The sequence below is a fragment of the Danio aesculapii genome, chromosome 24, assembly GCF_903798145.1.
Source record: "Danio aesculapii chromosome 24, fDanAes4.1, whole genome shotgun sequence".
In the NCBI taxonomy this organism is placed as follows: Eukaryota; Metazoa; Chordata; class Actinopteri; order Cypriniformes; family Danionidae; genus Danio; species Danio aesculapii.
This window is the reverse complement of record NC_079458.1, coordinates 2,923,193-2,945,962: the sequence shown is the minus strand read 5'-3', so window position 1 is coordinate 2,945,962 and position 22,770 is coordinate 2,923,193. Positions and strand designations below refer to the sequence as shown.

General features: G+C 37.2%; 1 protein-coding gene across 1 annotated transcript in view; it reads left to right on the top strand.

The window, feature by feature from the left end:
* The first annotated feature begins 255 nt into the window (after nt 1–255).
* Nucleotides 256–22,770, top strand: part of dnah3 (dynein axonemal heavy chain 3) — a 51,562-nt gene continuing 29,047 nt past the window's right edge. The window contains 31 exon segments of the mRNA XM_056451232.1: nt 256–315; nt 1,199–1,294; nt 1,385–1,580; nt 2,033–2,081; nt 2,212–2,311; nt 4,307–4,499; nt 6,515–6,710; nt 6,792–6,917; nt 10,165–10,360; nt 11,049–11,228; nt 11,419–11,552; nt 11,643–11,739; nt 11,831–12,009; nt 12,686–12,870; nt 13,796–13,929; nt 14,019–14,162; nt 14,246–14,390; nt 15,696–15,907; nt 16,605–16,696; nt 16,796–16,910; nt 17,065–17,181; nt 18,097–18,276; nt 18,457–18,593; nt 18,697–18,898; nt 19,231–19,323; nt 19,403–19,513; nt 19,595–19,709; nt 19,824–20,022; nt 20,332–20,440; nt 21,087–21,200; nt 21,330–21,506. Of these exon segments, the coding sequence (XP_056307207.1) occupies nt 1,199–1,294; nt 1,385–1,580; nt 2,033–2,081; nt 2,212–2,311; nt 4,307–4,499; nt 6,515–6,710; nt 6,792–6,917; nt 10,165–10,360; nt 11,049–11,228; nt 11,419–11,552; nt 11,643–11,739; nt 11,831–12,009; nt 12,686–12,870; nt 13,796–13,929; nt 14,019–14,162; nt 14,246–14,390; nt 15,696–15,907; nt 16,605–16,696; nt 16,796–16,910; nt 17,065–17,181; nt 18,097–18,276; nt 18,457–18,593; nt 18,697–18,898; nt 19,231–19,323; nt 19,403–19,513; nt 19,595–19,709; nt 19,824–20,022; nt 20,332–20,440; nt 21,087–21,200; nt 21,330–21,506 (4,323 nt within the window). The 5' untranslated portion in view covers nt 256–315.

The window sequence follows — 22,770 nt, the reverse complement described above, 5'->3', positions numbered from 1 at the left end:
TGTAGTATTATTGTTTGAAAACGATTGACATTTGTTTGAGTTACTCTGTATTAGCTTATTATTATTAGTTACAATAATATTTATCCGTCTATTCATGCGTGAGTAAGCTCCACAGAGCTTGTGGTTGGTCCGGTGGCGGGAACTGTCACCATGAAGTGCGCGTGCACAAACACTTAACGTTATATTGACAACCAGCAGTTGATCAGCGAGTGGTTAACGTCAGCGTTTAACGGCTCCGACTCTTCAAATACGTTAATAAACTCTTTATTTTCTGTGGAGGCGATTAATGTAGGATTATATGAAGAATGAGTGAAGGTAAGAACATTATATGTGTTAAAAACACGATTTTGATGATTAATAAACGTTGTTTGTTGATGAACGTCAACAAAACCTTCTTAGATGAAGATTAAATATTCCGTTAAAGTTAGAAAGTTAACGTTGTTCAGACGTCTTAACGTAATTTGTTGACTGTTGAAGTTATTCAACTCGTAGATAAAACGTATTAAATAAGTAATGTGATTTCTACCCAACAGTTAACGCTAGTAAAGTTGATGATAGTTATTATTTTAATCATTATATTTAATGTTGTGAAGACAAACTGTCGGTGTCTCATTAAGCTCCCTACCTAAACTGTATTCTGGGTATCATTGTGCTGCTGCCTATTTAGATAGCATTTGTGAATGTTTCAGCTTAGCCATCTGATATACAGAGACACTGCGATATTCAATGACTTCTTGTCTCAGAGTGACACCAGTGTTTATCATTCATTCATTCATTCATTCATTCATTTTCGGCTTAGTCCCTTTATTAATCCGGGGTCGCCACAGCGGAATGAACCGCCAACTTATCCAGCACATGTTTCACGCAGCGGATGACTTTCCAGCCACAACCCATCTCTGGGAAACATCCATTCACACTCACTCACACTCATACACTACGGACAATTTAGCCTACCCAATGTCTTACCGCATGTCCCGCATGTCTTTGGACTGTGGAGGAAACTAGAGCACGCGGAGGACACCCACGCGAACGCAGGGAGAACATGCAAACTCCACACAGAAACGCCAACTGACCCAGCCGAGGCTCGAACCAGCGACCTTCTTGCTGTGACAGCACTACCTACTGCGCCACTGCGTCGCCCTGCCAGTACTTAATCATATAAAATATTAAATTGTTTGTATAATTGTTGTCTTTGTAGATGAACGCTAACTCAAGCCATGATGTGGAATGTCCTGGGAGGATCCATAGACTGCCGCCCTTACCCACGTCCCAGACTCCCTCAGACCTGTATGAGGTGTGTGTGTCTACTACAGTGTCTACTAACTGCATCTTTTATGGATGGCTTCTGCTCATCCTGATTTATTTACTCTCTGTCCTCTTACAGATTTACCTGCATAACAGTCAATACCCAGCCATCCTGCAGGATCACTCACGGACTCTTGCGGTTCCCTACAAGGAGCTGCAGCACCACAGGACTCCCAGCGAGTCCATCGGGAACAACTACAGCCCGAGAGGCCAGAATCTGAAAATCACACATCTGAATCGGAGGCATCACTCGCTTCATTGTCCTTCAACTGCATGTATCCTTAATAAATGTGAAGATTACACAGCCTCCAGCCAAGCTTACAGGGATATTTCACCCGAAAAATAAAATTTAATTACTATTTACTTTGCGTCATGTGATTCCAAACCTTTATGTGTTTCTTTTTTCTATGAAACAAAAAAGAAGATACTTTGAAAAATGTTGGAAATCTGGAACATTGACTTCAATATTAAGAAAAACAAATACTATATAGATGTCAGTGTTTACCAACATTTTTAAGAGAATTTCCCGTTTTTAATATTAAAAGTAATACAAATAATAAAATATATTCTGAACATAAGTAGATATTTTAAATGATACCAATATTTAAAAGTATTACTGAAGCATTTTTGGTTAAATAAATATTGCTTAGTGAGCAGAAGAGACTCCTCCAAAAACATCTCGATAACTTTTTCATGCTTTACTATCCATCTTAACTTCACAATCAAGTCCATAGTGATGCTGCTGTGGTGAGGAGACTACAACCTTTGACCCAGAGGTAAAAGTCATCTTTCTGTCTCACACAGCAACATGTTAAAACAGATTTTAAGTAGATGATATTATTTACAGCAGTAACCATCTTGTTTTTATTTTCATAAATTAACAAACAGATTGTATGTTACTCACAGAGGTCGTCCTTTGTCACCAAACCAGCAACTTGAAATCATCCGGCATGAAGAGAAACAAAGGCAGAGGACACAGACAGAGCCTACAGAGAAAGATTTGGAAGTTAGTATGAGCCACGTACATTTGTGTTGTCATTATGAATGGTTCACTGGGGTTTACTAGTTTATTATTCCAAATGATTTCAGTTTTGTTTGGCTTTCACTGACTTCCACTTCCATAGAAGGAAAAACAAATACTATATTGATGACAGTGGTTACCAACATTTTTCAAAATATCTTCTTTTGTGTTCAACAGAAGTAATAAATTCAGACAGGGTTGTGACAAGTGGAAGATGAGTAAAGTTTTCATTATGAAAAGTAATAATAAAATATAGTATAATAATAAACAGTTATGCTGTCGCCTCACAGCAAGAAGGTCGCTGGTTCGAGCCTTGGCTGGGTCAGTTGGTGTTTCTGTGTTGACTTTGCATGTTCTCCCTGCGTTCGCGTGGGTTTCTTCCGGGTGCTCCGGTTTCCCCCACAGTCCAAAGACATGTGTTACAGGTTAATTGGGTAGGCTAAATTGTCTGTAGTGTATGTGTGTGTGAATAAGTGTGTATGGATGTTTCCCAGTGATGGGTTGCAGCTGGAAGGGCATCCGCTGCATTAAACAAATGCTGGATGAGTTGGCAGTTCATTCCACTGTGGCGACCCCAGATTAATAAAGGGACTAAGCCGAAAAGAAAATGAATGAATGAATAAACAGTTACTTTAAAAGTTTAGAGAAAGATTTAGACGTTAGTATTAGCAACATACATTTGTACTGTCAATATGAATGCTTCACTGGGGTTTAATAGTTTATGTCCAAATGATTCCAGTTTTATTTGGCTTTCTAGCTGTTCATCATACAAATATATTACATTGTGTAGCTTTTTTAAAAATGTAAAAATGTTTTTTAAAAATTATCTATACTTTTTAGTACTATATATAATGTTGAAGGCACATTTATTAGCCCTACTGTGAAATAAGAAAAAAAAACATTTGCCAAGTGATGATTAACAGAGTATATCCTGTTAAATTTTTCTTAAGGAGAAAGCCTTTTAGTTGGCTGGAAGGTTTTTATTTTTTTATTTAAAAACTGCTCAATATTATTAGCTTCTTGAACAAATTATAAGTTTATTTGATTGGCTAAAGAACAAACCATTGCAGTCCTATTTAACCTAGCATGCCTTGCCAAACCACCCTTTTAATAAACCACCAAATTAATAAGCTTTGGGTCATGACCGAAGGGACAAGATCTCGGATACAAGCGGCCGAAATGAGTTTCCTTCACAGGATGGCAGGGTGCACCCTTATAGATAGGGAGCTCTGTCATCCGGGAGGAGCTCGGAGTAGAGCCGCTGCTCCTCCACATTGAGAGAAGTCAGCTGAGGTGGCTTGGGCATCTGTTTCGCATGCCTCCTGGACGCCTACCTATGGAGGTGTTTCAGGCATGTTCCACTGGGAGGAGGCCTCGGGGAAGATCAGGGACACGCTGGAAGGACTATATCTTTCGGCTGGCCTGGGAACACCTCGGAATCCCCCCGGAGGAGCTAGAGGAAGTGTCTGGGGAGAGTGAAGTCTGGGGTTCTCTCCTAAGACTGCTGCCCCCGCATCCCCGCCCCAGAAAAGCAAACGAAGATGAGATGAGATGCCTTGCCAAATTAATTACCCTAGCGATGTCTTTAAGTTGTTAGTATCTTGCAAAGTAAAAAGTAAAATATTATGTACTGTCATTATGGCAAAGAGAAAAGCAATTAGTTAATAATATTGTTTAAAAAAGTGTTAACGAAAAATTTCTCTACGTTTAATATGATTTGAAAAAATATAATATCACAGAATTAAATTAAATTACTAATATCTTGCTAAATAAACAGTAAAATATTATGTACTGTCATCATGACAATTAATTAATAAATAATATCGTTTATATATGTGTTAACGAAAAACTTCTCTCTGTTTAATATCGTTTGAAAAAATATAATATCACAGGAGCCTTCAACTGTATGCACACATCCACAGGAATTCCATCCATATATGCATCCATTATAAATCGTTTCTTCTTTTATCTTTCTCTCAGAGGTATATATATTATGTCACGGAGGGTATTTATGGCCACATGTTGGCCCCCCAGCCACCAAAGCAGATCACTAGTATCCTAAAACTGGTACCCAGCCGTTTCCAAGGTGATGAGGAGGAGATGGAGAGGATGCGTGAGGATCTCCTGGAGGAGATCCAGAGAGACTATGAATTTAGCCTCCGCAAGAGCATCGGTATGACACATGACACAGTCTACAGTAGATGATGTGCTGTACAACCTGGTACATTACTAACATTAGAAAAATATCTAATAAAGCTTTGCTATGTCAATGACTGTTTGTTATACTAGGCCATAAGATAACATATGAGTTCTGCTGTACTTATACACAGACTAAATAAACTTCAAACAATGGGCCAGATTTACTGAATAGGGCAAAATAGCATGAGGTCACAATCCCAAAAGAGTTTTGATGGGAGTGGAACGTGATTCTACTGACAAGCTGAAAATTAAACAAAATAGATGTTGTAGATCATGTAGCACACAGCCCAATGTAGAAAAAAGGCAGGGTTCTGTGTTATGTTGTATGTTTTATGTTGTGTTTATCATATATTGTATGTTTTGCACTAGGAGTAAAAAAAAAAAAAGAAAAAAGGCTGGGTTAACAAACTAACTGGGTTAATTACTAACAGCACAGGTGTAAAGTAAACATGATTATGATCAGACAAACTGTTTTGTGATTTATATAATGGCACAAAGACCAGGAAACTGACTACCACAGACCAGAGTAAATGTCATTGTGTGTTTTATTTATATAAACTCATAAATTTAGTGCATTAAAAGAAAACTTTTGTAAATACATTTGAGGTCAGATAGACCCCCTGTCCATGCCTTTTCAGCACTCATTATTCACTGCATGACTTTAGTAAACCATGTAATTTTTTGTTTGTTTATTGAATTAGCTGCATGATCAGCAAATTACAACATTGGCTTTATTGTTATTACTCAATAACATTACCCTAATAAACACTTTCCTCCCTCTACAACCCATAAGGCTACATCCCATAAAGGGAAGAAAAAGGTAATTAAAATAAAATAAATTAATAAGCAACTAAATAATTGTGATAAAATTATTACTTGTATAAAAATCAATAAATGGCCTAGGAGCTCAATACATTACAGATTTGCTCACTGAATACAAACCTAACAGATCACTCAGATCTTTAGGATCAAATAAACTAGAAATTCCAAGAGTTCAGTCAAAGCAGGGTGAATCGGCTTTCAGCTACTACGCCTCTCACTGCTGGAATCAGCTTTCAGAAATGATCAGATGTGCTCCAACATTAGACACATTCAAATTAAGACTGAAAACACATCTGTTTAGCTGTGCCTTTACTGAATGAGAATTGTGCTACATCCGACAGATCACACTATTATATCTTTCTTTTCTTCATCATTCTTTTACAACCTGTTTTAACACATTTTAATCTGTTTTAATCTGTTTTTAATAATTTTTATTATTTGTTATTTTCTTATACTTGTCTTTTTTTATTCTTGTTTATGTAAAGCACTTTGAATTGCCACTGTGTATGACATCTGCTATATATATAAACTTGCCTTAAAAAAATAAACAATAAGAAAAAAATTTATTCAATTAAATCAATAATAAAAAAAAAAATATGCTCAATGCACAGTTTTACGAAACTACAGATTTAGATGTTAGCCAGCAGATAATCTGAAAAGAGGCGCTGCATATTTTCAAAGGTATTTAAAGAAACAAAGAGTGACCATCTAATTTTTTCTAACTTAATGCAAGCAATTACTTCTTTAACCATGTATCAAAAGAAGCTGGACCTTATAGTTTTTTTAGACTAAAAGAGGAATAGTAAACTGGGCGCTGTAAACCCAAACCTCTTTAAAAAATATAGAATCGCATCTTTTTTTTATTTTATTTTTTAAAATTATTTTTTAGGGGGTTTTAACCTTCAATGGATAGAACGGTGCAGAGAATTGACAAGAAATAGTTAGGAGCAGAGGAAGGGGAAGGGTTGGCAAAGGACCTCAAGCTGGGAATCGAACTTGGGTCACCGTGAGCACCATGGTGCTATATGTCAGCGCACTAAACCACTAGGCTATTGGCGCTGACATAGAATCGCATCTTATTTACATTACTGTATGTTTAGCATGAATATATTTGGGTAGGTTGTGTGATAAACATTTTAATAACCGTAATCTCTTTCTTTATTGCAGTCGATTATATTCTGCTTGATCCAGCTGAGCGAGAGCGTCTCTCCATCTCTGCTGTCCCCCAGCAGTTCCCATCCCATGTGATTCGTGCACCGGTTCCCTGGTCAGAAAGCTACCGGGAGGCTCACAACTGGCAGACGGAGAACCTCTTCATTGTCAACCCTATGCTTCTCCACTTAGAGGACCTCTGGATGAGCAGGTTGACAGCTTCAATCCGAGCATCATGACCTAATAATCATGATCCCATTTATGATCTACTCAATGTACATTTCATTTTTAGCTTCTCGTCTCTGCGGTTTGTGAAATTAAACAGTCTGCTCTCCGCTGATCTTCCACTCCTGCCAGGAGAGTTTGAGGAACTGGTGCAGCGACAGTGTCAGAACACAAAAGATGAACTTCTTAACACGTAAGAAACTTTCTGTGTATGTCTACAGTACATTTGTGAAGTAAACCAAGCTGCCGTCTGTATTTTTTGGTGTAGCCTGGTTTCAATATCATAGACAGTAGTGGAAGCAATACAGATTGGGAAGTCGTAACGAGATATGTTTGGTGTCTGTAGGTTTCATTGTCAAGTTCTATGTAAACCTATCACTGTAGTCACCTGAAACCACCTCTATAATCACTGCTGTCTAAGCACTCAAAAGAGGAACTGTACCTCCAGTGAGTCCTTTGAAGCATTCTTTCAGCTGATTCATTCAAACACTGATTATTTAGGAGCTAACAAACACATGACTTAAAAGGCCCATGAAATTAAATAAAGTTTTTTAGATGTTAGTATCATTATTATTTATTTTTAAGATATCTATAAGCTAGTGTGCTCCAAAACAGTCACAAAATTTGTATTTAAAGGTGCTGTACGTACGTTTTTGACTCTTTTAAAGAATAAAACAACCAAAATATGTTTGTAGATATTTCAGAAACATGCCAAGTGAACATTCTTGTTTATCTAAAAACCATGCTGAAGTCAGATATACTGCTTTGAAAATGTGTTTTCATTGCCGGAACGCTGTCTTTGTTTTAATCATTTTAACCTGCCCAATGTCAGTTTAGCCAATTATATTTCAGCACCCCGGGTTGCCTTGCTGGAAAACCGCATATTTCATTCATTCATTCAAAGCATGCGTGACCAAAATGTGACCTCCGGTGGACAGTATCAGAATCCGAAATGATTCAGTTCCAGATGAGGTTATTAATTAGCAAATAATATAAATATTACGAGCGTAAACATTAGTTGAGCAGGTTACATTGTAACCACGTGTCATGCTTCGTGACGAGATGCTCAGTGATGAGCAATTTGGCTGTTTACACCAGACGAAACACGACAGAAATCTAAATACAGCCATTCAGAAGCACAGAATATGCACTCACTCATGAAATGGTAAGGTTTATAATCTATTAAATACATATTAATCCTCTTTAACATTATTAAATGTGCATGCTGAATCTGAGGTGAACTATCTGCTGCTGCTTTTAGTATATGGCAATAAATGTAATGTGAAATGGCATTCAAACTCACATTATTAGCGTTTAACACTGAATAAAGTACATGAGGTTTACCTGAGGTGATCATTGTCAGTTTTTTGTGGTTCATCTGTAAGAAATAGAAGCCGTTTCTAATATATCAATTCGAGGTGTTGGTTAGGACAAAAACTTATTTTAATATGGAAAATATTCCTTCTAACGGGTGCCGTTGCTTTTATTTAGAACACAGTTTAAATCACTTGCTCCTGTCCTCAATCTGGCAACCTGCGCTTTCATTTGTTTTGATCCAGGAATGCAATACCTAGTTCAACCACTGGGTGTCAAACTTACACACTGCACCTTTAAGAAGATATAAAATTGATATAAACATATCAAGCTTGTAGTTTGTCACTTCTGCATAAATGGATCAACGGTTTGATTCACATCACCTCATACTTCAGTTTCTCATCACATCTTAACCAGTCAAATGCTGTCTAGTATTTGACATGCCCCGCCCCTTCTCATTTGCTTTTTATTTGATGCCCTTGAGCACTCTCACTGGCAAAGCGGTGATAAAACAAAACGCTATTGGCTTCTTTGAGAAGGTAGTGGAGCTACACTATGTTCCACCCTCTCTTCATGTTAGAGTCAAACATCGAATTAAAAAATGCACATTTCAAAGCACTTCACGGGAACTTTAGTATTATGAGTTTGATCGAATCAAATCATGACTAAATAACAAAAAGTGAATGTACAAATATAAACATACAAAATGTTTATAAAGGCATATTAGTGAAATATCACAGTTTATATTTACAAATAAGAATATAACACTAAAATTGTCAGTTGATGTTTGTCTATTTAATCAGCTAGTTCTAGCAAAGCCCTCATGGGATATACTGAACATTTACTGGATTGTGGTAAATGTGTCTTTGAATAAGGTCAGCGCTGTATGGACAAGTGTGTTGTTATTTAAATAGTTCTGTTCGTCTTGGCTACCTTTGTTCTCAACTCTGTATCCATGGTCTCCTCAAACCACCCAGAGACATGAACACAATGTGAGCTTGTAACCTATTGAATGAGAGTTTGAACAATGGGGAAATAAAGAGCATTCTGGACCTGCTTTAACATGCAGGGTGTCAGCGGTGCTACAGCAACAATCAGGGAGAGGTGTTGAGAGGATATACTGCAGGAAGTGTAAATTGCAGTCTGACGAAACATTTGCTGTATTAAATGACTGAATAGAGAATCGCACAATCAAACTGTCATTCACTCATACACTATTTTATAAGCTTTCAGAAGATGTAATGGCTTTGTGTGAGAATTTTTAATTACTACACTATTATATTTTGATCCTTAAAAGCACAAAAACACAACATCAGTTTGCGGAGACTTTTTAGAACTGAGTTAAAGACATTTAAGAGACTCTTATGAAAATGCTAATTGATTAATTGGAATTATTAACATAATATAAAGTTATAAAAAGTAGGGATGCACGATATTGGAAAAATCTAATATTGCAATATTTAGTTTTTCTGCCATGTATATTGCAATATAAATGCAGTTTCACCAGATGACTTGAATATCTCCATTTGAAAGGAATTTATCATTTTTTGACTTGATTTGGATGATTCTGTAGGGCAGTACATCTGTGTAAAAGCTAATAAACAAATTAAAAGCATTGATGAATACAATAAAGAAAAGGTTACAATTAAAACAAATAGTGTTTTATCATATTCCAAGTCTAATGGTATTTAGGTACAGTAATTGAATAATAAAAATAATCCAATAAAATTAATCGTTATTAAAGTTACTCATGGTTTCCCAGTGATGGGTTGCAGCTGGAAGGGCATTCGCTGTGTAAAACATATGCTGGATAAGTTGGCAGTTCATGCCGCTGTGGTGACCACTGATTAATAAAGGGACTAAGCCGAAAAAGAAAATGAAATTAAATGAAACTGACTGACCGAATGGCTGAATGCTTTTTAAATCTTCACAGCCTTCAAAAACTCATGCAGATGATACATCATTATCCAGACTGAACATTGCAAATCCTGCAATATGACTATTGCGAATGATCACATTGCGATATCGATTCTGAAACAGTATATTGTGTTACCCTAACATAAAGTACAATAAAGTTTTTTTTAATCTGTATTTGAAACACTTATCACCTGTTGTTTGTTGGGTAGTTGGCTGCCCCGCTGCGCTTCTCTCTTTGTGACCTTTAAAGATGCATGGCTTCCACTGGTGCCAAAGAGTTTAAGCATCGCCCCAGAAAAAGTAGAAAAACTGTTCAGGTGTGTGGCCACGCTGATGTCACTGCAGCTGCGCAGTCTGGTTATCGCATCACTGCAGGATCTGCTGCAGTTCTTCCAGCTACATCAGGTACTAAAACACATGACACTGTTATGTTTAACCATACTAATGCTTTTTCTGTACATTATACAACCTAGTTAATGAACATGTGGGTGCATTTCACCTAAAAGGACATGCTCCTGGATTAACATCTATGTTGATCCTGGAACAACATTCCAATCAGCCAATCACAATTAGGGGGTTTGTTTACAGTTTGTGTTAATTTAGGCCTAATGTTAGGTTTATGCACTTCTACATGATTGTTATCCAACTATTCATCCCCTCTGATTTTGGGAATAATTTGAAGTTATGTTTGGGTTTAGGGGTCGGGATTAGGTATGGATTACATTTTTGAACAAAATTATGTTCCAGAGTCAACATAGATGTTAATCCAGGATCGCATCGTACTTGGAAAAATCACGATGTGCGTTAGAGTACATACAGTTTGCTTGTGCATGCATGCTTTTTAAGAGGTGATGAAAATTATAGTAATAAAAAAACAACACTACCACTTAAAGAACAGCAAGTGAAAAGTCTATATCTTTAAGAAAATTTTAAATGGTCTGTCTTCTCCATTATTTTCAATTTAATGAAAATCAATATAGTTTTCTTTTCTGAATTGTAGTATTCACAGAATTTAGTTTGACATTTTACAGTTGATTTTGACTTTCATGCTAAATGTGTAATTATGTGTGTGTTTCTATATGTTTTCTGGCAGGATGGTAATGATTTTGGGGAGAGATTTGATGAAATGCAGTACACACAACGTCCAATGTTACTGGTAAAGTTGAAACTTGAGGACCCCAGAATTGCATTTGAACCTTCACTCCAGGGCTGCTGGGAGCTTATACAGCAAGCCTTCACACAGATCATCAGCAGCGCTCACAACATACCTCGGGTACACACATAAACTTCATGCTAAAAGGAGTTAAGGCTGGTCTAGCATACTCTGCATTTCCATTAAGTAAAAATTGAGATTTCTAAATTGATCCAAACAACAACATATGGATGTGAATAGTAGGACTGACTAGTACACACTTAAACCAGCTTTAATATTTAAAATCCAAATATGTGTTTTTGTCTTTCAGGTGGAGTGTAAGCTTTTCCCAGAGATTGGAGAAACTCTAATGTTGCGCTCAGTGCAAGCTGATGAGATGCTGGTGAAAGACATCATAAACACAGCCAGAGAGACCTTTCAGAGGAACACCATTGGGCCACAGAGGTACACTATCATTCAGATAACACGTTTTTTTAGCTTTAAATTCATATTGCATTGTGTGTGAGAGAATCTGTGGTGTGTTGTATACTGTAGGTATCTGGATGTATATAAGAGGTACACTGATTTACTGGATCACCAAGACATATTGAACTTCCTTAAAACCAAACACTCACAGCAAGGCTTTTCTAAGGTAGTTTTTGCATTGCAATGCAGTCTTATAGACAACACATAATTAAAGTGATTCCTTGTAAAGTCAGATGTTTCTGTTTGGGGACCTGTAGAAAATTACAGGTGTGCAGAACTTGTGGAAAGACATCGCATCACTCCATGCAACAGTTCCCCTTTCCCTGTTCTGTCTGGATGCAGTGAATCTGAACCAAGATCTGTCTGACAAGGCGGAGCATCTCATTGAACTTCTCACCACATTTGTGATGGAGGAGAACCGAGAGCTAAACAAGAGGTGGGAGGAAACACTAAAATATTTCTTTCAAACAAATTCATGCACATCGCTGTTGAAAGCATACTACTATTTCCTTTATTTATTAAACACCTTTTTTTTCCACATATTTTTTACATTGTTATTAATTAAATGTTTAAATCAGACAAAAACTTACGTAAAAGCCATTATAATTTACAGCAGATAAGAATAAAACTGCCAGGTTTGTTCTGTAGACAATGGAAAAAATATAGCTTAATGGGGCTAATAATGTTGACCTTAAAATGTTTTTTTTATTTATTAAAACCTGCTTTTCTAGCCCAGATAAAACAAATAAAAAATATTATAGGAAATACTGTGAAAAATTGTTTGCTCTGTTAAACATTTGGGCAGTATTTAAAAAAAGAAAAAAAATGACAGGAGGTTGAATAATTTTGACTTAAACTTTATACATAGATGCCAATAGATAATGAGTAATCAAATAAATGTGTATTTTTGGTTACTTTCTTTCCACTAGTATGAAACGTGTTATGGAAGCAAAACAACCCAAAATCCTATAACTGATAAGTGCATTAAAAATAGATTTTAAATATTTCTCTCATTCAGCTTCTTGTTGCAATTCAGAAATTTTACATCTGTGCGGTTAAAACATATACTGTATTATGTACCGCATATACTAGCATTTATTGTTTTCTTACAGTATCTGCCATCGTTACGATGAGATTACGGACAGAATCACAAGCAAGCTGAGTAGCACGGAGGAGATGGTGGAGTTAAACAAGTACCTAAAACACACAAGTGAAGTCACTATACACAAACTCCGGCATGAGATTGAGGAAGCTGTCAGAAGACTGGACTTCCTGCTTGACTATGCCACACTACAAGGTACAAACATGTGGCAACACCACACTTTATATATATATATATATAGTATTACTACTACTTGAATTGGCTTTATTATTTCATTATCTTTCAGTCTCGCAATATAATTTAAAGTCCTGGGGAAGTTTTTTTTTCTTCAATAATTTAACAGTACAATCAGTTTAGAAATTTTTACCTCCTTTTAACATCCCCTTTTCCCTCCCCTCCCCAACAGCGGCAGTGGCTGTCATTAGATGTTGCTATCATAAATACAGATAAATAATATAAGACTCAATAAATAAAAAAAACACATACAGAACATAATAATAGTAAAAATAAATAAATAAAAAATAAAACCTTACATAAATACAATATCAATACAATAATAATGCATACATAAATAAGATAATTACACTTTTACTGTGCGTCTCACCACAGTGACCTTATTCATTCTCCAAAACTGCCAAATAATTTCCCCATCTTCTCTGATAAACATCCAATTTATCTAGTTATCTATATGTCCTTTTTCATATGCTGCCACCTTCTCTGTGGAAGTTTTTTTAAATGTAAGTATCAGTATGTTAATCTTAAAGATATCTATAAGCGAGTGGAAAAAATTTTATTAAGAGGATATAAAACATTTATAGCTTGCAGTTTGTCATTTCCACCTAAATGGATCATCAATTATTTTTACATCACCTCATATTTCAGTTTGTCATCAAATCTTCTGACCAATCAAATGTTCTCGAGTATCTCCCATGCCCCGTCCCCTTCAAGACTCTTCTCATTTGCTTTTCATTTGATGCGCTTGATCTTAACCACTGAATTCCATTGGCTGTTTTTAAAGGGGGAGGAGCTAAGCTATGTCCCACCCTGTCTTCATGTTTCTGTTGAAATTATATCAGGCATCAAAACTTCAAAAATTTTAGAAATGATTTTCGCTTTGCAGCGGAGGATATGAAGTTGTTCAGCACTGTGATCCACTGGCCGGAGCTGATTCTGTCTTCACTTGAATTCAGCAGGGATAAATTGAACAATCAAAAAGATGAAGCTGAAATTCATCTGACAAAAAGGTGCTTCAATGTGGGCATGCATGCTCTTCAACACAACATACACACCTTAAACAAACCTGATGACATCACAAAGTACATTTCATCCTCAGAATAGGGAAGTTGGAGGAGACATTGAAGGGGTTGGACAAAGAGGTGGACATCTTTAAGATAAAAGAGAAGATGACTTTGGAGGAGATTAAACACAATGTGGAGAAACTCAATAATATCAGCATCAGTCTGGAGGTCGCTCTCAAAGAGATAGAGGTGTGTGTTTAAAATGTTTGTTTTACCTGACCCTAATAAGCTGCCTGTCCCTCATGTATATAAATGTAAAATGTGTATTTCAGACCATCAATAAAGAAGAGGGTTTGCTGGACAAAGAACAGAGTCAGTTTCCCGTCTTACAGACAATTATAGCTAAGAAGCAGCCTTACGACCAGCTTTGGATCACAGCTCTAGATTTTCAGACCAAATCTGAAATGTGGATGAATGGTAAAACATATGCTGTTATGTTTCATGTTTACACTGTAGAGTTACTTTATTGCATTTGTGTAGACAGGCATTTATATAATTAAGAAAGATATAATTAGTCCTTTTATACATGATGTTTTTCAATCTTAAAAATGCATGCCAATGTTTTTTCTCTCTTGTTTTGTCGTGATCACGACTTAATTATCTTGTGATCTCGACATAACAAAAAGTTATGTCGTGATCACAACTTATTTTTTTGCTTTTATTTATTAATTATTATTATTATTATTATTATTAATATCTGGCCAATATCTGGCCAGTGAGTCTGCACCTGCCCTGCGAACAGGGAGAGAATAGCCTAACTGCAGACGCGCATTCGTGCAACACATTAAAGGCGTTCAGAACAGCCATAATAATATGAGCGCAAACGCTCGTGCTCATGAATAATGTACATTCATTATTATATTCATGTGTATGATTATATATCATTATTTACAATAATATTCCCTCAACTATTACCATTTTAAGCAACTCTATATGGCGCAAAGTAAGTTGCTGCATGTGTGAATTAAATTATGAAGAATGATGAAGATCCTGCTTTTGCTTTGATCCTTTCCACAAGTTATTTACAATAACTTTAAAAAGTGAATAACTGAAATTAATGTGATATAAAGCTACTAGCACATTACCACGGGAAGTAGCCTATCTATTGTGTTTATGATGGAGTGGTGATTAACGATTAATCTATAATTAATCGTTAATTTAAATGATGATCGATCACAGGATTTTGTGGAAATTGACATCCCAGACCAACTCAGTTATTTTAAACAAAGATATTTAAAAACAATCCTTCTCTTGCACTTTAAGAGCCATCATTTCGTATCATTCTTGTCACTCCTGCAGCTCAGAGCTGCTTTGAACAGACGCGCGGCGCCTCCCTCATATCTGTAGTATAACATGTCCAGCTGAACTAAATTGATGTAAAAACGCCTTAACACTTCCATGCAAGCCTGTGTATTGCACTCTACACTTTCCCATGGCTATGTGTAGGCATATCTAGGGCATCCATGCAGGAAAAAATAGGTCGCCTGGTCATACATTGGCCAGATATGAATAATAAATAAATAAATAAATAAATAAAAGCAAAAAAAAGTTGTTCATGACAAAACAAGAGAGAAAAAATATTTTAATGCATGGCCTCTTAGGACTTCCGTAGTTGCTTGACATCAAAGACATAAATTAAGCATCTAAATCGGTGACACTCAGACACATCAGGAATGATTTTCTGTTAGTTTGTTTATTATATCTTGTCCATGCACTCTCAAGGTCCATTCCAGCAACTGAATGCAGAGACCATATCAGAAGATTTAGGAAACATGTGGCGCACTATGTACAAACTTGCAAAGTCATTTCCAGAGCGGACGGCTCCCGGACGCGTCACAGAGAACTTTAAGAAAAAGATTGACAAATTCAAACAACACCTACCCATTCTGACAACTATCTGTAATCCAGGCCTGAAAGACAGACACTGGGAGATGGTACAACATTAATATTCATAATGATTTATTGACACTATGACTCTGGATCATTTGATTTCTTTGATCAGACTGTGCACTGATTCAATAAATGAATCATTGAGTATGTTTACATGGACACCAATAATATGATTTTAAATATAATTAAGACAATACTCTGATTAAGAGTCTACCATGTAAACAGCGATTTTTGATTAATTTAATCCGATTAAGGTCATTATCAAACTCAGAACCTGAATCAAAACACAGACACCTGCATTGAGAAATGCAGAGGTTTTTTTCTCCATACGGCTTGCAGTATCAAACTCCCTTAAAACTACACTCTTCCAGTAGTTCATACTCACATCCAATATCTCGTTTGTCACGGGGGGCATGCATGAAATGTTCCTGAAGTACCAAACCACATTTAAAGTCAACAAATAAAAATGAAACACCCGAAGTTACATGAAACTCCAGGGGAAACGTGGATAGCGTGGTGACACAATGGTGACACAATAACATGTAAAACAGGATAATGACAGGAACATTCAAAAAGCAACTCATGTAAATGTCTCAATCATATTTTTGTCTTATTCAGATTAAGGCAAGTAATTTGATTACTGATGTCCATGTAAATGTAGTCACTGATTTAAGTTCTTTCAGTTTATTGATGAATTTGAGTATGCATTGTTTTGTTTTGTTTTTTGTTGCCTCATATTAGATTAGTAGTACTGTGGGATTTGAGGTGAAACCAGATGAGAACACTCCACTCATCAAAATGGTGGAACTTGGATTGTCAAAATATTCTGACCAGTAAGACTTAAAAATGAATTTTGTATGTAATGCAGTGTAAAACTTGCTTTGTGGTAGCATGTCAGAATCACTCTAATATGAAGCTTTCTCTGTCTGCAGACTGGAGGAAATCGGTGCTTCTGCCAGTAAGGAATATTCTCTGGAAAAATCTTTGGAGAAAATGACACGGGAGTGGGCAGAGCTACACTTTGGGTTTGCACCCTATAAAGACACGGTAAACACACCTAATATGAAACACTAAAATATAATACAATTAATATTATTAAAACTGGTTGAGCTTCTTAAATAATACCTTATTTTAAGCAGTTTACTCCAGTGCATTTGTATACGCATGTTACAATATGTAATGTATGCGTATGTGTGTGAAGGGTACAAGTGTTTTATCGGCGGTAGATGATATTCAACTGCTGTTGGATGATCACATCATCAAGACTCAGACTATGAGAGGTTCTCCATTCATCAGACCTATCGAGGCTGAAGCAAAGGTCTACTGCTTTAATTGTCATATACCTCACTCGTCTTTTTGTTTTAACTGAGGGTGTACTCACACTAGGCACTGTTGTCTTGAACCATGTCCAGGCGCGATTGTCCCCTCCTCCCCTTTTTACCTTGTGAGCCCCAGCATGCTTACGTCATCAATGATGCTACTGTTCAGTTTTGAAGAGAAGCTCTCTCCCTCCGTACAAAGGAGATTGCTTTAGTTCTATTGTTTTGTATTACTTTAAGTCGCTTGGGATGCGATGAAACATTGTCAAGTCTTTTACTGAACAGATTCACCAGTTTTGACGCTTATAAATGTTCATGAAAGTCATCGAGCTGCATGTATTAATAAGTGCAGTGAGGGGTTTGCATTTTTAATAAACTATGACAGTTTGCGTTCATTGAAAAGTAAGAATAAGTAATAAATAAGATTAATAAATCCATCTGAAACAGTCCCTTAAAAGTTGTTGCGTCTTCAGTTTCGTGGTCAGACTCTCTTTGCACTCACACTACAAGAATACCGCACTAAAACCCAGCCGAACCGCGCTCTGCCACACCTCTTCCAACCAGGCCAGCGCAACCAAACTGCGCTCAGGCACAGCACGGATCACTCACACTTGTCAAACGAACCAGGAAATGGTGGTTAAAACATGTCCGGGCACAGTTCAGATAGCCTAGTGTGAGTAAACCTTGAGGTTACCTAAAAGTTCATCAAGTTTGCAAACTATTTTTCATGACCATTTATACTGTGTTCCTTTATCTTTAAGAAGCCTGTGTGTAATCAACCACCTATGAATGAAGCTATTGTTGTTATTAAGCTTGTGTAGTATGAATTATAATATTTTAGGGGAACATTGATGTCAGTTTACGCTATAATGTAAATAAATGATGTACAGTAAATAATGTCTTCCTCTCTTTAGGCCTGGGAAGAGAAGTTGCAGCGCATGCAGGATATATTGGATGGGATGTTGCAGTGTCAAAGCATGTGGATGTATCTCGAACCCATTTTCAGCTCAGAGGACATCATCGCCCAGATGCCAGAAAACGGACGCAAGTTTGCCATCGTAGACGGTTACTGGAAAAACATTGTCGCTGAATCGGTGTGTGATTGAATTTAAGGACTTTTTAATAGATGTATGGTAGCTAGTCAGGCTCAGCAAGAAAATAAGACCATTAAAATCTGTAGTTCTAATGCTATAAAAACAGTCATCATTGCAAAATCTCGAGTGTTGATAAGATATAAGCCATACATTTTTAAGTGTTACCTGTGTTTCTAACAGTTAAAGGACACACATGTGCTGGTGGCCACAGAGCAGCCTAACATGCTGGGTCGCCTACATGAGTCCAACGCTTTCCTGGAGGAAATACAGCAGGGTCTGAACTCATACCTGGAAACAAAGAGACTTTTCTTCCCTCGGTAAGATTAAAAGTACAGCTCTACCCCTTTAAGATGGTCAAACACCTTCAAGTGCCACATTTTAATGTTCAGAATCAATGCTGGTCTGTTTTTCACTCTCTAGGTTTTTCTTCCTGTCCAATGATGAGATGTTGGAGATCTTGTCTGAGACGAAGGATCCGCTGCGTGTTCAGCCTCATCTTAAAAAGTGTTTTGAGGGCATCGCTAAGCTAGAATTCACCCCTGATCTGGAGATCACAGGAATGATCAGCTCAGAGAAAGAGATTGTTCCCTTAATAGAGACCATCTACCCAGTTAAAGCTAAGGTACAGGCAAAGGAGAATAAATCTATTAAAATAAAAGTGAAGTATTCCCTTACATATTAATGCATACATTTTTATTGATAGCTGCTCTATACAGTATGGACTTTCTCTGGCTTCTGTAGTATCTACATAAGAAAAAAAGTTACAATTATAATACATTAAATGGTAAAGTATTTAATAATTTCAGTCTGTGATTTGATTTATTAAAACGGTTGTTTTTATTTAGCAGTTAGTAATAGCATTTACAAAAAAAAGGCATTATCTTTATAAATTCCTGATTAAATTGATTTTGGTTTCAAGGAAAAATATGTACAGCTTTGTAACGTGTATTTTAGGGAATGGTCGAGAAGTGGCTTCTGCAGGTTGAAAACACAATGCTGATGAGTATCAGAGCTGTCATAAAACAAGGAATGGAGCAGTACTCAGAGGTACAGTATAAACACAAACAAACCCTCATTAAAACATTGAATGGGATCAGCACATTGTGTTTGATTTTGCATGTTGCAGATGCCAAGGAAGAAATGGGTGCTGCTGTGGCCTGGTCAGGTTGTGATCTGTGCGTCCTGTATCTTCTGGACCAGTGAAGTATCTGATGCAATACAGAACAACACTCTTCCTGTGAGCACATGAACACAAACACAGGTTTGATTGAGTGCAGATAGTCTAAAGTGTAAAGTTTCTGTTATCCATCTGTTTCAGTCTTATGTTGAGCAAAGTAACGCTCAGATCACTGATATAGTTGAGCTGGTGAGAGGGAAGTTGCCAGGTGGAGCCAGAATGACTCTTGGAGCTCTTATTGTCATTGATGTTCATGGTAAATACCATTTTCATAGCATTTCATAGTAAGCACTTTAAAATAAGCAATATAATCAAGTGATATTGAATGATGATGATTAAAAATTCAGCTTTGCCTCGTTGTCCCATGCAGCACGTGATGTTGTGTGCAAGTTGGCCCAGGACAGAGTTTCATCTCTCAATGATTTCCAGTGGATTTCCCAGCTGCGCTATTTCTGGGAGGATGGAGAGGTCATGTTGAGGATGATCACCACTGCTATCAGATACGGATATGAATATCTTGGAAACTCACCGCGTCTGGTCATAACACCACTTACTGACCGCTGCTACAGGTGCTTTCAAGTGATGCATTTGCAACATCATAGTATGAATTTCAGCTTTATTTTCCCATCCAAGGGGCAATGGTAAAAGAATTGCAATTAATTTTCAGTACAGTTATTCTACTATTTTGTTAGTTGAGCTCTACTGGCTGCTGCTACAGGTGCTTTCACATGATGTATTCGCAACATCATTGCATCAATTCTAACAGTATTTTCCCATCCAATTAATTTTGCGCACAGTCTTTCCCCTAATTTAATAGTTGAGCTCTATAGTAATTGTGTGGTTTTAAGTAGTGATGCTTAATGCTGTTTGGTCGACAGGACTCTGATGGGTGCACTGAAGCTAAATCTGGGTGGAGCTCCAGAGGGTCCTGCAGGAACTGGAAAAACAGAGACAACTAAAGATCTGGCTAAAGCACTCGCCAAACAGGTGCTCACAATCATTTCATATACATATACACTCACTGGCCACTTTATTAAGTACACCTTACTAGTACTGGGTTCGACCCCCTTTTGCCTTCAGAACTTCCTTAATCCTTCATGGCATAGATTCAACAAGGTACTGGAAATATTCCTCAGAGATTTTGGTACATATTGACATGATAGTATCACGAAGTTGCTGCAGATTTGTTGGCTGCACATCCATGATGCTGGAAGTAGCCATCAGAAGATGGGTACATTGTGGTCATAAAGGGGATGGGCATGGTCAGCAACAATACTCAGGTAGGCTGTGGTGTTGACACAATGCTCAACTGGTACTAGTGGGTATACTCAGACCAACCCGTCTGGCACCAACAATCATGCCACATTCAAAGTCACTTAAATCACCTTTCTTCCCCATTCTGATGCTCAGTTTGAACTGCAGCAGATCGTCTTGACCATGTCTACATGCCTAAATGTATTGAGTTGCTGCCATGTGATTGGCTAATTAGAAATTTGCGTTAACGAGTAGTTGGACAGGTGTACCTAATAAAGTGGCCGGTGAGTGTATAAAGCTTCTAAGTGCACTGATAATTGTAATTTCATGTTAATTTGATTGCATTTAAATGATAAACATGCTATTGTGTGTTGTTTAGTGTGTGGTGTTCAACTGTTCTGATGGTCTGGACTACAAAGCAATGAGTAAATTTTTCAAAGGCCTGGCACAGTCTGGAGCGTGGGCATGTTTTGATGAGTTCAACCGGATAGAGGTCAGTAATGGATGATAAACATCACAAAAGATTGGAAATGTCACAGATAAATTATCTAATAAATAAAATAATGCAATGTTATTAATGACCGTGTTTGCTAATAAGTTAGTGTCTGTCGTTTTGTGCCAGGTGGAGGTGTTGTCTGTGGTCGCTCAGCAGATTTTGAGTATTCAGCAGGCTGTAATGCGAAACATGAAGACGTTTATGTTTGAGGGAACTGAGCTGTCTCTCAACCCAACATGCTGCGTGTTTATCACCATGAACCCAGGATACGCAGGCAGAGCAGAACTACCCGATAACCTGAAAGTAACCAAAAACACGTTTAATGTTTTGTGAAGTTTTTGTAGATGTGCTTATATTTGCTCAGTGTGTGGGACTTAAAGGTGCTGTATGTAAGTTTTTGACTCTTCTAAAGCATAAAAATACCACAATGTTTGCAGATATTTAAGAAACATGCTAAGTTAACATTCTTGTTAATATGAAAAACAATGCTGAAGTCAGATATTCTGCTTTTAAAATGCAAGTAACGTGCGGGAACGGCTGTCTTTGTTTTGATTCTTTTAACCCGCCTACTGCCACTTTAGCCAATTACATTTCAGCACCCTGGGTTACCTTTATGAAAAACAGCGTATTTGATTCATTCAGGCTCTCAAAGCATGTGCCCGTGACCAAAAATGCAACCTCTGGTGGACAGTAGCAGCCTCGAAATGAGATGCAGATTCAGAGCTCTGCATGAGGTGGTTATTAATTAGCAAATTATATAAAGATTACAAATGTAAACATTTGGTGATTACATTGTAACCCTGTGTCCTAATAACACGCTACCTGACAAGATTTGCAGTAAAAAAGCAATTTATCTGTTTGCACCAGACGAAACACGACAGAAATTTAAATACCGCCATTCAGAAGCACAGAACAGTGCACTTACTGCACTCCAACGAAATGGTAAGGTTTACAGCCTGATTTACATATATTAAACCTGTTTAACATTATTAAATGTACATGCTGAATTAGGGGTGTCAAAATTAATTGTTACTTCGGTGCACCGCGATGCAGATGCGGACAATTTGGTATTGGTTCAGTAATAGATCATAACCGCTTATTACGTACTGACGTCATTTATCTCATATGCACTATATTGCGGTAGCTTACTATAGCGAGGAAGGCGACAGTGAGTAATTAAAATGCTTCAACTACTTTAAAACACAGAGACTGCACAATTCACTGTGTGAGTGTTTGCTGGACAGTCTTTCACGGACACTGAAGTTACAGCAAAGCCCCTATTTCACGGCGATTGAGAAAAAGAAAGTAAACTCAATTTTTGTCTCTCTCACTCTCCCTCTCACTGTGGACATTTGACCTGCTGGCGGGAGCTAACTTTTCCTCTCCTCTCGGCTGTTAAAGCGATACTTCTGGATCCAGACATGAGCGCGCGTCTGCATAGCAAGTTTTGTCCTCCGCGTCTATCAAGGATCAGCTGTGATCGCCGCTGCCGTTTATCAGCATCACTCATCGGTGAACAGCGCCAGAGCGTTAAAGCCAATCGCAGCCCTTTTTGTTGAGCCTGTGA